The sequence below is a fragment of the Halichoeres trimaculatus genome, unplaced genomic scaffold, assembly GCF_033239565.1.
Source record: "Halichoeres trimaculatus isolate MK-OKI-2021-1 unplaced genomic scaffold, fHalTri1.1 fHalTri1_scaffold_4, whole genome shotgun sequence".
Classification (NCBI taxonomy): domain Eukaryota; kingdom Metazoa; phylum Chordata; class Actinopteri; order Labriformes; family Labridae; genus Halichoeres; species Halichoeres trimaculatus.
In genome coordinates, this window is record NW_027437182.1 from 21,855,425 (window position 1) to 21,867,922 (window position 12,498).

General features: G+C 40.0%; 3 protein-coding genes across 3 annotated transcripts in view; 2 read left to right on the plus strand and 1 right to left on the minus strand.

The window, feature by feature from the left end:
- plekhb2 (pleckstrin homology domain containing, family B (evectins) member 2) overlaps nt 1-12,498 on the minus strand; it is a 58,156-nt gene that overhangs the window by 20,597 nt on the left and 25,061 nt on the right. The window lies entirely within an intron of this gene.
- Nucleotides 347-9,824, plus strand: pak2b (p21 protein (Cdc42/Rac)-activated kinase 2b). The gene is made up of 15 exons (XM_074667597.1): nt 347-646; nt 1,823-2,192; nt 2,286-2,392; nt 2,497-2,647; nt 4,020-4,051; nt 4,151-4,264; nt 4,347-4,479; nt 4,582-4,645; nt 4,851-4,899; nt 6,245-6,357; nt 6,445-6,562; nt 6,687-6,786; nt 7,008-7,204; nt 8,330-8,467; nt 8,730-9,824. Exons 2-15 carry the CDS (start codon nt 2,003-2,005, stop codon nt 8,814-8,816), a joined length of 1,593 nt encoding a protein of 530 aa, XP_074523698.1. The 5' UTR covers nt 347-646; nt 1,823-2,002; the 3' UTR covers nt 8,817-9,824.
- Nucleotides 10,050-12,400, plus strand: rpp21 (ribonuclease P subunit p21). The gene is made up of 5 exons (XM_074668596.1): nt 10,050-10,207; nt 10,311-10,411; nt 11,152-11,234; nt 11,340-11,468; nt 11,679-12,400. Exons 1-5 carry the CDS (start codon nt 10,151-10,153, stop codon nt 11,870-11,872), a joined length of 564 nt encoding a protein of 187 aa, XP_074524697.1. The 5' UTR covers nt 10,050-10,150; the 3' UTR covers nt 11,873-12,400.

A 12,498-nucleotide genomic window follows, 5' to 3' on the forward strand; every position in this document is an offset into this window, starting at 1 on the left:
TTTTTTTTTTTTTTTGTCTTTCTGTTTTTTTTTTGTTTTTTGTTTTTTTTTTGATAATAAAAAAGTTGAGATCTCAAAATAATTAACGCACATATATTCATAGCATTTTCAGGCTCATGTGTATCTAAATTAAAGAGAAGGTTTAAAAAAATGCAAATTTTTAGTGTTTGCTGCACTTTCTTCATACCACCTGCAGAAGTAAGTGCCTGAGTTTGGCTACCTCAGTCCAAAGGGCATGAACATGTTCCTGCATATTGTATGTAATTTAAGTGTCAAATGAAATAGTTCAACGCATGTATTGTACCCTGCATATCACACCCTCTGGTGTGATACATGTAGATTGTTATTTGTGTGTAACAGCAGACAAACTTCACACACACTCCATGAGAAGCAGGCTGGGCTGGGTCTGTAGTTCCGCTTCCCCTCCGCCATAACGGAATCATCCCGGGGCCGCGGAGACACCACAAAAGTTGTATTGTAAATAGTTACAGTCACGTTTTTACCACTTTATTTGTGTTCTTCTTGGACCACCACATTATCTCACAACAGAAGAGGAACTTCTTGCGGATTTACACGTATTTTCCAGACCGTCGAGGGTCGTCCGGGACTAAAGTTCTTTTCAAGTTGAGCTGGTGCGGAGCCTCCGGTAAGCCCCGCTAACCTGCACCGCCTCTGTTAGCCCAGACAGATCAGTCTGCTTCTCCCTGCCCTTATTTTCTCTTCTCCAACTTACTTACTTCCCGGAATTTATCACTTTAACTTTTGTGGTCTAGCTATTTAGCATTAAGAAGCCAACAGAAAGCCCCGGTATGTTGCGAATGTTAGAATAGCCTGATGCTAACGTTAGCTTATGACTAGCACACTTGTTGGCAAAGTAGTTGATGCTAAGGTTAGCATGCTAGCCGCCCCTGTTGCTACTCATTTGAAGGGCACTTTTTAGTACATACTTAGACCGTTATGTAGCTAAATACCGGATATATGTCCACATGTTTACATTTTCACATGTAAGCCAGGCAGGCTAAGGCGTTGCCTTTTGTTCGCTGTGAAAAAAGCAACTTTTAATTCTGATTTCATCCATTTCGAACGTAAGTTGACTTCTGACATGACAAAAGAGTAAAATACGTTGGTGAAATGCTAACCACAGTTCTGTCAAAACTCGTTGGTATACAGAGGAATAAGAAGTGCTTCAATTAGCTGTGATCTCATTTATGTTCCGATATCAGGAGGCAATAGCTTTCATCCCCTTTTGTGAATATTGTCAACTGATTTGTTATCCTCCAATAATCTCCTGTTTGTGTCGTTTGTGTGTACTGCTGGGTGGTGATAAATCAGAGATAATGAGACTGAAAACATGACAGACTGTGTTTATCTCTTCCCTCACCTCCCTGATGTGTTAACAAACTCAACAGGAGCTCCAATAACATAAATTACTCTGCTTAATCTTAAGAAAGGACGTAGTAGTTTGGGAGTTTTTGTTGGTTTAATCGTCATTACATCAAGACATTAATTTTCAGAATTTTGTAATATGTTAGGCCTGGGTTAGGGTTAGAGCGGTAAAAGCTGTTTTGAACAATTCTGCTTAAAAAAAGGTTTTCTAAATGTCTAAATTGCTTGAACCTTTAAGTTTGCTTACTCAGTAGTTTCCTAGAAATCTGATATCCCTTCACTAAATAATAAGCATATTATGTTAATGAAGCTAAAAGGTCCAAAAAGTAACATAGCAGAAACTGATGACCCAGCCACTGACAATGTGCTGACTGTACTGACTTTTACACAGTCAGATTATAAGGGATGACAGACCTTTTGTCTTTAATCTTACCAGGTATCCCTGGGTGCTTCCTCTCTGACCTGCTGTCATCACATCCTCCTGCAGCGCATGAGCACAGCTGTGCTTCTTGCTGATGTGAGCGCTGCCTCGCTCCTTCTCTGTTTGTTGCTTTCTCCTTCCTCGCCCACCTGCCACCAATCTTCAGCCCTGTGAGCCTCAGACCCTCTTCCAGCGATGTGTGATAACGGAGACCCCGAGGATAAGCCCCCAGCTCCCCCCGTCAGGATGAGCAGCACCATATTCAGCACCGGCTCCAGCAAAGACTCACTCTCAGCCAATCACAGCTCCAAACCTCTGCCATCTGTGCCCGAGGAGAGGAAACCTCGCAACAAGATCATCTCAATTTTCTCTGGGGCAGAAAAAGGTGAAACGAAGGCAGATATTTGTCCAGCTCATGAACTTTGCTGTTCTTTTTGATTGCGACCAAACCACTCATGATGTTCTTATTCATTTCCAGGTGGAAGAAAGAAAGATAGAGACAAAGAACGACCGGAGATCTCACCGCCATCAGACTTTGAACACACCATTCATGTTGGCTTTGATGCTGTCACAGGAGAGTTCACTGTGAGTTTACAGCTGCTTTACATTTTAAACTTCATATCATAAGCTATGTTGTAACTTTCCCATGTTGGCCCATGTTGCCATCTTATTGTCTGTTTTATTCTCAGGGCATGCCAGAGCAATGGGCGCGACTACTGCAGACCTCAAACATCACCAAGTCCGAGCAGAAGAAGAACCCACAGGCTGTGCTTGACGTTCTCAAGTTCTATGACTCGACAGGCAACGGCCGTCAGAAGTACCTCAGCTTCTCCTCTTCAGGTAAGAAATAAAAACTAAACCAAAACAATAACCTAACACAGTTAACTGCAGAGCATTTGGGATTTCCACAAGGTTTGAAAACATGTTTTCATCTTCCACTGGAGAGAACTTATCTGGTAAAGATACTCAGTTGTTTGAAAACATAAAAAATATAAGTGCTGCTTTATAAAAGCCAGTCATCCGTTGAGAAAAACCCCAAGTCATTTCCCGTTTTGTCAGACTACTCCTGCATTTTCTTTTCTGTGCATTATCAAAAACAAAGCATTACAGGAGCTACAGCCTGGCAGGCTGAACTCCAAACTCAACCAACCACGTCTAAAAAGACCCTCAAGTGTTCCTTGTTCCATGTGATCAGCAGAGGTCTCCTTTCTTCCAAAACTAACAGACTCAGTGATGAAAACTATAAAGCTGAGTAAAATCCTTCAGCAAAGTTCATTGTGTTCAAACTATAACTAAAGACAATATTTGTGTAGCTCCGCTAAAACAAGTATGTAGACAGATTCATACAGGTCACAGGCAACAGAGAAATTCATACTATCAGTTATTTCTAAAAATTAAATGTGGTAATTTTTCAGTCATTATATCTCCTGAGGAGTGTTCTCTTATCTGCTCTGGTCTCAGTTTCACTGTTAAGAATAAGTCATACAGTAAGACCACAGCTGAGCAGAAAAAAGAACAGTTTTTCTAGTAACTAATTCTTAAGTCAACTGAAACAACATCATGATGCAGATAAGTAAAAAAAAGTCAAGCTTTGTCAGGTCTGTCCTCAAGATGAGAAGAGAACTACTTTTACAATCAGTGTTTGCTAAATGGAGGTGTCGCTATCATTTCTGATGCAATTCAGGAAGTCAGGATATCTAAATGCTGATCATCTTTAGAGACAGCATCAAGCAGATTTGTGTCTCGGGGTATGTTTTTTGAACTCACTCAATGAACACATGTTGCATCGTTTGCATTATGCCCTTGACCCTTCAAAGGTGAAACATGACATTCTTGCTGACTAATAAAAGAGTCTGAGGGCACTAAACTGCAAAAGATAAACAGTAACGAGTTGAAGGTTCATTTTTATCAGCTGAATATCTGCAGCTGAATATCATTTAAGTGACAAAATTTAATGAAGGTACTACTTTTTTTTAGTTTTTTTCTTTTCCTCTCTGTGCGAAAGTATATATTCTTTTTATATATAATATATTTTATATATCTTATCTTTATCTTTATCTTTTATGTATTTTTTAAGTATATTTACAGAGAGTGAAGTTTGACCAGTAGTGTTGTTTGTGAAACATAGTCAACAGAAAGGTAATCCCTGACTTAAACTCATCTTTAGTACAGTTTTGAGTAACACTCAGTCTTTTTGTTTTGTCATTAACAGAAAAAGACGCTTTCAGTCCCGGCCCTCAGTCAGTAAGTACTCTGTAGTGTGGACCATTCTGTTTGATATGAGTTTTTTCTTTCTTAATTTCATCTCATAAAAACTGACTCACTTCTTTCTCTCTGAACCAGCCGGTTAAAAAAGGAACTGAGCCTTCTTCTCCAAACATAAAAGACATTGATGATGATGACGATGATGAGGCTCCTCCTCCCATTGTGGCACCAAGACCAGAGCACACAAAGAGTGTGAGTCCCTGTGAGAAAAGTTTGTTTTAATTTTTGATTGTGTATAGGGTTAACGTGGGTGTGTTTATTGGTTGTTGTGCAGGTGTACACTCGCTCTGTCATTGATCCTCTCCCTGCTCCATGCACCGCCGTGGACGGAGACGCAGCCTCCAAGGCTGCCGACAGACAGAAGAAGAAGGGCAAGATGTCGGATGAGGAGATAATGGACAAACTGAGTCAGTTTTGATGAATAATTAAGCTCTTAAATGTACTGACAGTGAGAAAATCCCACCTGTTTCAGTTTGTTAAATAAGTGACATGTTTTATCTGTCTCATAGGAACCATTGTCAGTATCGGAGATCCCAAGAAGAAATACACCAGATATGAAAAAATTGGTCAAGGGTAAGTTGACACACAGCTGCTGCTTTTCAAATGTGTGTTGATTTAATGTCCAGTTTTTTCAACAATACCCAGTAACTTCTCTGAATCCGGTTTGGCTTTGAGTCAAGCTACAAGTTCAATTTAAGGAAAGAATCTGCACAACTGATGCGTTTGAAGTCAAAATTAAAATACCTTGAAGTAAACTACTCATCTTTTCTGCTTACAGTGCGTCAGGAACCGTTTTCACAGCCATCGATGTCGCCACAGGACAGGAGGTAAAGACTGACTTTGATGCTCATTTATGTATTTTAAACTTAACCTATAGCACAGGCTCATTAACAGTGGGGAAAATAAGTATTGAACACGTCAACTTTTTTCTCATTACATTTATTTCTGAAGCTGCAATTCAAACTAAATTTCTACCATTGTTATTAACTCAAATAATCTACACATGAAAAGAAATCATGACATTCAAGTCCATAAATAATGATTATGTGGAATTAAGTATGATAACACAGGACAAAAGTATTGAACACACCATGGAAAGGCTGTATACTTTGGCAAGGAAATGCACCATACCACCTGAAATCTGTCAGATATTATTATTTGAACTTCCAATTAGTGCAAACCAACATCAGCTGGGCTAGAACAAATTGGTGGTCCTATAAAAAAGGTCGTTTTTTCACCAAGCAGTTAAATACGACACACCTCATGATGGGTAAAGGCAAAGAGCTCTCTGGAGACATTTACAGCCTGATTGTTGCTCAGCATCAGAATGGAACTGGTTACAGACTTATATCAAAGCACCTGAATATTCCAGTCAGCACTGTTGGGGCCATTATTCATAAGTGGAAAAAGCACCACCTTACCATCAACAGGCCACACACAAGAGCTCCTTGCAAGATTTCTGACCAGGGAGTCAGAGGGTTGTCAGAAGAGTGCTCAAAGAGTCAAGGACCACCCTGAAAGTGCTCCAGAAGGACTTGGAGGCAGCAGGTACAATTGTTACAGAGAAAACAATGGGCAGTGCACTCCACCGCCATGGCCTCTATGGATGCTCAGCCCGCAAGACTCCATTCCTCAAGAAAAAGCATGTTGAAGCTAGTTTAAAGAAGCCCCACCAGGATGATGTAGATGAGACGTAGCTGGACCTTCCAGCAGGACAACGTTCCAAAGCACACGGCAAAGTTGACTCTCAAATGGTCTCAAAAAAAAAGAACATACAAGAAGCGTCTGGAAGCTGTCATTGCAAACAAAGGCTTCTCCACTAAGTATTAGATGAGTCTCAGTTAGCGTGTTCAATACTTTTTTCCTGTGTTATCACACTTAATTCCACATAATCATTATTTATGGACCTGAACATTTAGATTTCTTTTCATGTGTGGATTATTTGAGTTAATACCAATTTCTGGTAGAAATTTTGTTTGAATTGCATCTTTGGAAATAGATGTGATGAGAAAAGAAGTTGACGCGTTCAATACTTATTTTCCCCGCTGTATATGGTTTTGTTATTTTGCTGCAAATGTTTAACAGTAAGAGTGAAATCATTTAAAATGCTCTAAGAATAAATGCTATTGCTTAAAAAAAGAGACCAAATCAAAACACTCTGCATCCTTCCAGGTGGCTATTAAACAGATAAACCTACAGAAGCAGCCCAAGAAGGAGCTCATCATCAATGAGATTCTGGTGATGAAGGAGCTGAAGAATCCCAACATTGTCAACTTCTTAGACAGGTGAGTGAAGGTGAAAATGTGGCCCATGTGGTTTTTTTTCAGTCTTAGTGAAGGTCTAGCTCATCCTGTTTCCTTCCTGTGCTCCAGTTTCCTGATGGGGGAGGAGCTGTTTGTTGTGATGGAGTACCTGGCTGGAGGCTCACTGACAGACGTGGTCACAGAAACCTGTATGGACGAGGCTCAGATAGCTGCTGTCTGCAGGGAGGTAAAGTGCACGCTCATCAACCAGAGACATGAACTGAAAAGCAAATCCTGACACAATAGATTAACTCCCATCATCCTCTCCCTTTCCTCCACCGGTGTGTGCGTGCATGGGTGTGTGAGTACAGTGTTTGCAGGCACTGGACTTCCTACATGCAAACCAAGTCATTCACAGAGACATCAAGAGTGACAACGTCTTACTGGGGATGGACGGCTCTGTCAAGCTGAGTGAGTCTTTTAGTAATATGTATTTAAAGAGTCCATCCAGAAATCTGTGGGTGGGGTGTCTGCACCAAAGTATGGGAAGTGTACTGATACTGCTCAAAATCATTCACAACAAACTCCTGGTTACACTAGAATGAACAAAAGTTGGTAGTTCTTCCCAGAAGCGTGTCACTGTGGGACAGTATTCGATGAAGCCGGGTATTTAACTGTTTTCTGCTTTACAGCCGACTTTGGCTTCTGCGCTCAGATCACTCCCGAGCAGAGCAAACGCAGCACCATGGTGGGCACACCGTACTGGATGGCTCCTGAGGTGGTGACCAGGAAGGCGTACGGGCCCAAAGTGGACATCTGGTCCCTGGGAATCATGGCCATCGAGATGGTGGAAGGAGAACCTCCATACCTGAACGAGAACCCACTCCGAGTGAGTGAAACGCTTATTTCTTATTTTAATGGCATGACACACTCCAAATGAACTCATCTGTTCTTTCAGCGTTTCACAGGAGTGTATAATCCAGAAATTATGTCAACTTATGGAATCAATGGTCTGTTGTGTCAGACCCTGGCATGCTCTCTGAACAGCTGCAGTGAGTCAGGAGTCTCATGAGAGGCCGTTCTGCTCTCCATGGTCAACAACGACATCAGAATGAGAGCTGTGCTCAGAATACTTGACTGGTTGTTAGCAAAAAAAAAATTCTGCCCAGTTTTTCTGCCTATGTAGGAAGATTTTTTTGATTGGCTTCAAAAAAAGAATTCATGTAGAGTGTGAATAAAGGAAACAATAGTGACAAATAATATGCATCTACTGGATTCTGCTGTTTGTTGGTTAAATGAGAGGATCAAGCAACATCCATCAAATAAAATAAACATGCCATACAGGTGCTAGTTTGTAGTGCTGAAACTGAAAGTCAGCACCACGTGCACCAAAGACAACAACTCAACATTAGCACACAGTTGAGTTGTATATGTATATCAACATTTTTATGGACTCAAAGCAGGGAAAAAATATACAAAATGGGTTTGAATACTCAATCTACCTCTCTATGGGGGGATTTTACATGAAGAAATGACAGGGGTGAGCAAAATTAGTTAAAAGAAGGTACTACAGAAGATAAAATGACAGATGTTCTGGTCTTTAACACACAAATCTTTGGTTTTGGGGGTTTTCTATTCAATTGTAAACTCTAACAAAGGTTATTAGCAATATTTGGGAAGATAAAAATGAATGAAACAGGGGGGCACTCTGTGTGATTTTCCTACATTGTGTTTTAAGATCGCCACTCATCTACACACATCCAATCTAATTTATAAACCAGTGGGATGTTTTTCAGTTCTCTGATGTTACATCATCCTGTGTTCAATCCTGTGTTTTGATGATTTGGTTTATTCAGCTGAGCTTTTAAAAATGTTCTCTGTGTCCCTTTAAAACATAAGTTTATAGGTTGTGAATCTTTTCCACTCACCAGGTTGACATGATTCACTTTGATAAAGTGATTTGTATCGTCAAACAAGATTTCCAAGTTTTTGTGTTCCTCTTCCTCTTCTACAGGCGTTGTACCTGATTGCCACCAACGGCACACCTGAGCTTCAGAACCCTGAGAAGCTGTCTCCGGTCTTCAGAGATTTCCTCAACCGTTGTCTGGAAATGGATGTAGAGAAACGAGGTGGAGGAAAAGAGCTGCTGCAGGTTTGAACACTCTCCTGATATTTTAAAATAATCACAAGGTACTTGAGTTCTAATGAAGCAGAACATCCTCTCAGTGAAAAACTCTTCGACTGAACCTTACCCTCAGTTACACAGCCTGACAAGTAGTCAAGTGGGAGAGGGGGCTTCAGTTGTTTTGGCTTCCCTTTTGAGGAGCTGTCACGTTGACTGCCTTAACATGCTGTCTGGGTTACTCTCCTGTTTTAATTCAGCTTGCACTGAAATGTTGTGTTTCTTTCTGCAGCATCCATTCCTGAAGCTGGCAAAGCCACTCTCCAGCCTCACACCGCTCATCCTAGCAGCCAAGGAGGCCATGAAGGGCAATCGTTAGTGGAAGAGATGTGCTCCCTGCCTCCCCATGCTGTGCACTGATGACGTGCCAACCATTTAGATTTTTCGTGCCAGACAATAGGCTGAGAGTGACTCTCCGCTCTCCATGCAGCAGCCTTATCAGCCCTGACAAACCTCACTGTGAAGAAGACCAAAAATCTAGAGCACAACTCCACAGCTGTCCACATGAACTCTACCCTTTTTCAGACGTCAGAAGACAAGTCAAACTAAAGTGCTTAGTGTGCGAGTCCGGCGTAGTTGTTTTGTAAACGGATCTCTGGTGACACGTCGGGGCTAGGCTTGTATTTAACTTGGAATGAAGAAGATGCCTAGTTCTGTTTAGTCTTTTTTAATCAACTGCCTTAAAAACAAATGCAAAATGTTGCCTAATGTATTGTTGATTGTGTCGATGTTTCTGTTCCCATGATTTTTACTACCTTTGTAATTTCAGCTCGTCGGTGTCTTAGTTATTTTGATACTTGAATTTCATGTGTCCCCTCCTTATGTAGCTCTTCTCCTACAATGAACACTTGTTGATATTTCTACATGTTTTATGGACATTTTCTCTTACCAGTTTTATAGGAAACATTTCATTGAGTCTGTCATCATGAACATGTGCTGTGATCGTGTCAGTTTTTGACCTGACAGACCTACTGTACCAGCTCTCCCCCTGTTTTCATTAGTCTCCCGATACCAGAGGTGCACCTTACAGGCAAATTAAGATGTTAGATGACAGGGTTTATACTTTCTTCTTTATTGTTGTTATTAAAATTGAGTATTGTATGTCCAACTCTGTCTTTTGTGTTCTTCTGGACTAAACAAATGTGCTTTCCCATGTGCATATTGTGTACTTAATGATAGGTTTGGATAAAAAAAAAAACAAGGCCATATCATCACGATTTGCCATCAGAGGCTGGTGAAGACATTATTTGCCTGTTTTCTTTTTTTGTTTGTTTTGTTTTTTGTCTCTTCTGGACAACTAACAACCTTGTCTGCACACTCAAATAAATGCAACTGTTTTTGTGATTTGGTGTTACAGTGATTGGTGCACAGTAATAATAGCCTTAGTAGTTTTATGAAAAGTGACAGGAGTTAGCTGAAAAACTCTGGTTTTAAAAAACAACTTGGTTGACTGGAAATGAAATACAGGATAAGCATTCAGGCCTTTTCTTGTTTCAATAGTAACTTAATTCAGCCATACTCCTGGACAATAGGCGGCGGTAATGCGTGGAAAACGCTAGTCGCCACCCAATGATAGACTGAGAGGAAGTAGCCTGAACTATCTGCTGTAATATCAACACGAGACGCACCTTTAGTTTTACTCCTCTCTGTGAGATGGAAGAGCACATAAACAAGAGGGAGGCCTACCAAAGAATGAACTACCTTTACCAGGTGAGAGAAACGATGAAAGAAGAGTTAATCGTCAGTAGCCACATGGTTCATACGTTAGTATCGAGCTTATCAGCTTCTGTTTATCTGTTTTGTCTCTCGACAGGCTGCTCATTGTGTTTTAGCCCAAAATCCCGAAAATGTGGAACTGGCCCGTTTCTACTGTCTCACACAGAAGACAATATCGAGACGTTTAGTCATCAGACAGTAAGTTTGATTCAATCGATTCAATCGATTCAAACTCAGCCTCGTCCTTCGATTATCATCAGTCTGTTCTCTCTTCTTCGTTGGTTCTCTTTTGTCGAGAACGCTAACTAGTGGACACTCTGCTTCTGTGGCGTCTTCAACCAGAAAATCTCCTGTTCTCCATCCTTACGTCAAACTGTTTGGTTTTCACCTCCTCTGAAGGCACTATCTGCTGTAAAACCCTGAGCTGAGCTGTAGCAGGGTTTATTTCAACCGCTATTAGATTTAGTCAGAGTCTTTTAACAAAACACATATTTTTAGTCTTATTTTAGTATATATTTTTTGATTAGTTTATTCGACAAAAGCGGTATTCTCTAATTGTAGTCATACATTTTATCTGTACTTTAAGTCAAAACATTTTCTTTTTACACGTACTTATTTAGCAGTTTAGAGATTAGTGTTAAGGCTGTTTCCTATGCATTGTCTAAATCTGCAACATTTCTCTCCTAACACTTTTTCTTTTCCTTGACTCCTCTCCTAATGTAAAATATATTAAATAATTATCTAAACAACAATTTTTTTGGATTTATGAAACTGTAAAACTGCAAAATTGTGTTAAGATAAGTGTCTTAAAGCCCAGTTTGATTTTGTGTAAATATAATTTTATTTTCATGTTACCGTATCATAGTTGAAATTCTTTTTTGTGACAGCCTGGTTTGCCTCAGCATCATAGTTTCAGCATATGTTTATTTCTATTGCAGAGACCCATCAGTGAAGAGAACAATCTGTAAGAGATGCTCCTCCCTCCTCATCCCTGGTGTGACAGCAACAACAAGACAAAGAAGTGAGTCAGATTGTGGTTTAACTCCTGCTGTAAAAATCTGTAGATGATCTCAACTTGTTTTTATGTTGTCTAACCTTTATCTTTTCTTTGATTTTGTCCCTTTAGAAAAAAACAGAAGGACTCGTTTCACAGTCCAGAGGTGTCTCAGCTGTGGACAGAGCAAATCCCTCCTGAACAATCCAGATTATACTTTATGGATTGATCGTCCTGAGGCTCAGCTAGAAATGCAGCCAGGTGACAAACTCTAACTCCTCATGGTGCTCTAGCTTCAATAAGTTTAGTCACTGTTAGCATCTTGTGTTTATCAGAGCATTTACACTGTGGCATAATGTTACAGTTTGAATATAAAAGTTATTAATGTTAAAGAAAATGTATTCAATTAAGACACCATAAGGACAGACACCCCACGCTGACTACTAATGCTTCTACCTGTCTCATCCACAGATCAAGGCTGTTCAGGTGTAAAGTGGCAAAAGAAAAAAAAACCTCAACCTGCTGGTTCCAAAAAGGAGAAGCAGAAACAGAAGGAGCAGGAGCGGCAAGAGGAGGAGCAGCAGAAGAAACTGCAGGAAGAAAAGCAGGAGCTGCAGAGGAAGACGCAACAGGAGGAGGAGGAGAAGAAGAAACAGAAGCAGTAGTAGTAGGAGGAGCAAAAGCAGGAGCAGCTCTCTTCTTCTGAAGGTTAACAGGATTAAAGCCTCTATTTGGTATTTGTGCTTAATTTTGGCACGTTGTTGCTGGCCTGTGACAGCATTTTGTTATATTTCTTAATTGAAGAAGGATTAACATTTTTATTGGTGCATTTTTGGCACTGCAGGTGTTTAAATAAAATACTGTTTTCACCCAGGATTGAGTTTTCTGGTGATAATAAGATCATATTAAGTGTTATTTTGCCTTAGACAAAATAATTTTTCTTTAAAAGAATGTTGTTTTTAACCTCTGACAGGGTAGTGTGCAAAAATATTTGAACAAAAAATAAAATCACACTTGTCCATTGGCAAATGTTTGTTTTCACTGAAACCAGTGTCATTATTTTTTTGAAGTGTATTTCTGAAGCTACCAGCACATGTTGTGTTTGATAACATGGATTTATAAAGAGTGTGATGAGTTTAACTGGTAGAAATAATTTCTTGATCACAGCCAACAAGGATGTAAAAATGAACCATATTTATTTGTATTATTCATATTTAACATTCTCTACACAGTCATTTAATTGTCACTCCAGCTGTATCGTTATGATTGTTAATCATATGTAGTCAGATAC

What these genes read in the sequence shown, in the direction of transcription:
- pak2b (XM_074667597.1), top strand. Translation starts at nt 2,003, where the DNA reads ATGTGTGATAACGGAGACCCCGAGGATAAGCCCCCAGCTCCCCCCGTC. An exon ending in TATGAAAAAATTGGTCAAGG is followed by an intron (nt 4,646 to 4,850) that starts GTAAGTTGACAC and finishes TTCTGCTTACAG; the next exon opens with TGCGTCAGGAACCGTTTTCA. An exon ending in TGAACGAGAACCCACTCCGA is followed by an intron (nt 7,205 to 8,329) that starts GTGAGTGAAACG and finishes CCTCTTCTACAG; the next exon opens with GCGTTGTACCTGATTGCCAC.
- rpp21 (XM_074668596.1), top strand. Translation starts at nt 10,151, where the DNA reads ATGGAAGAGCACATAAACAAGAGGGAGGCCTACCAAAGAATGAACTAC. An exon ending in AGACGTTTAGTCATCAGACA is followed by an intron (nt 10,412 to 11,151) that starts GTAAGTTTGATT and finishes TTTCTATTGCAG; the next exon opens with AGACCCATCAGTGAAGAGAA. An exon ending in TCAGCTAGAAATGCAGCCAG is followed by an intron (nt 11,469 to 11,678) that starts GTGACAAACTCT and finishes TCTCATCCACAG; the next exon opens with ATCAAGGCTGTTCAGGTGTA.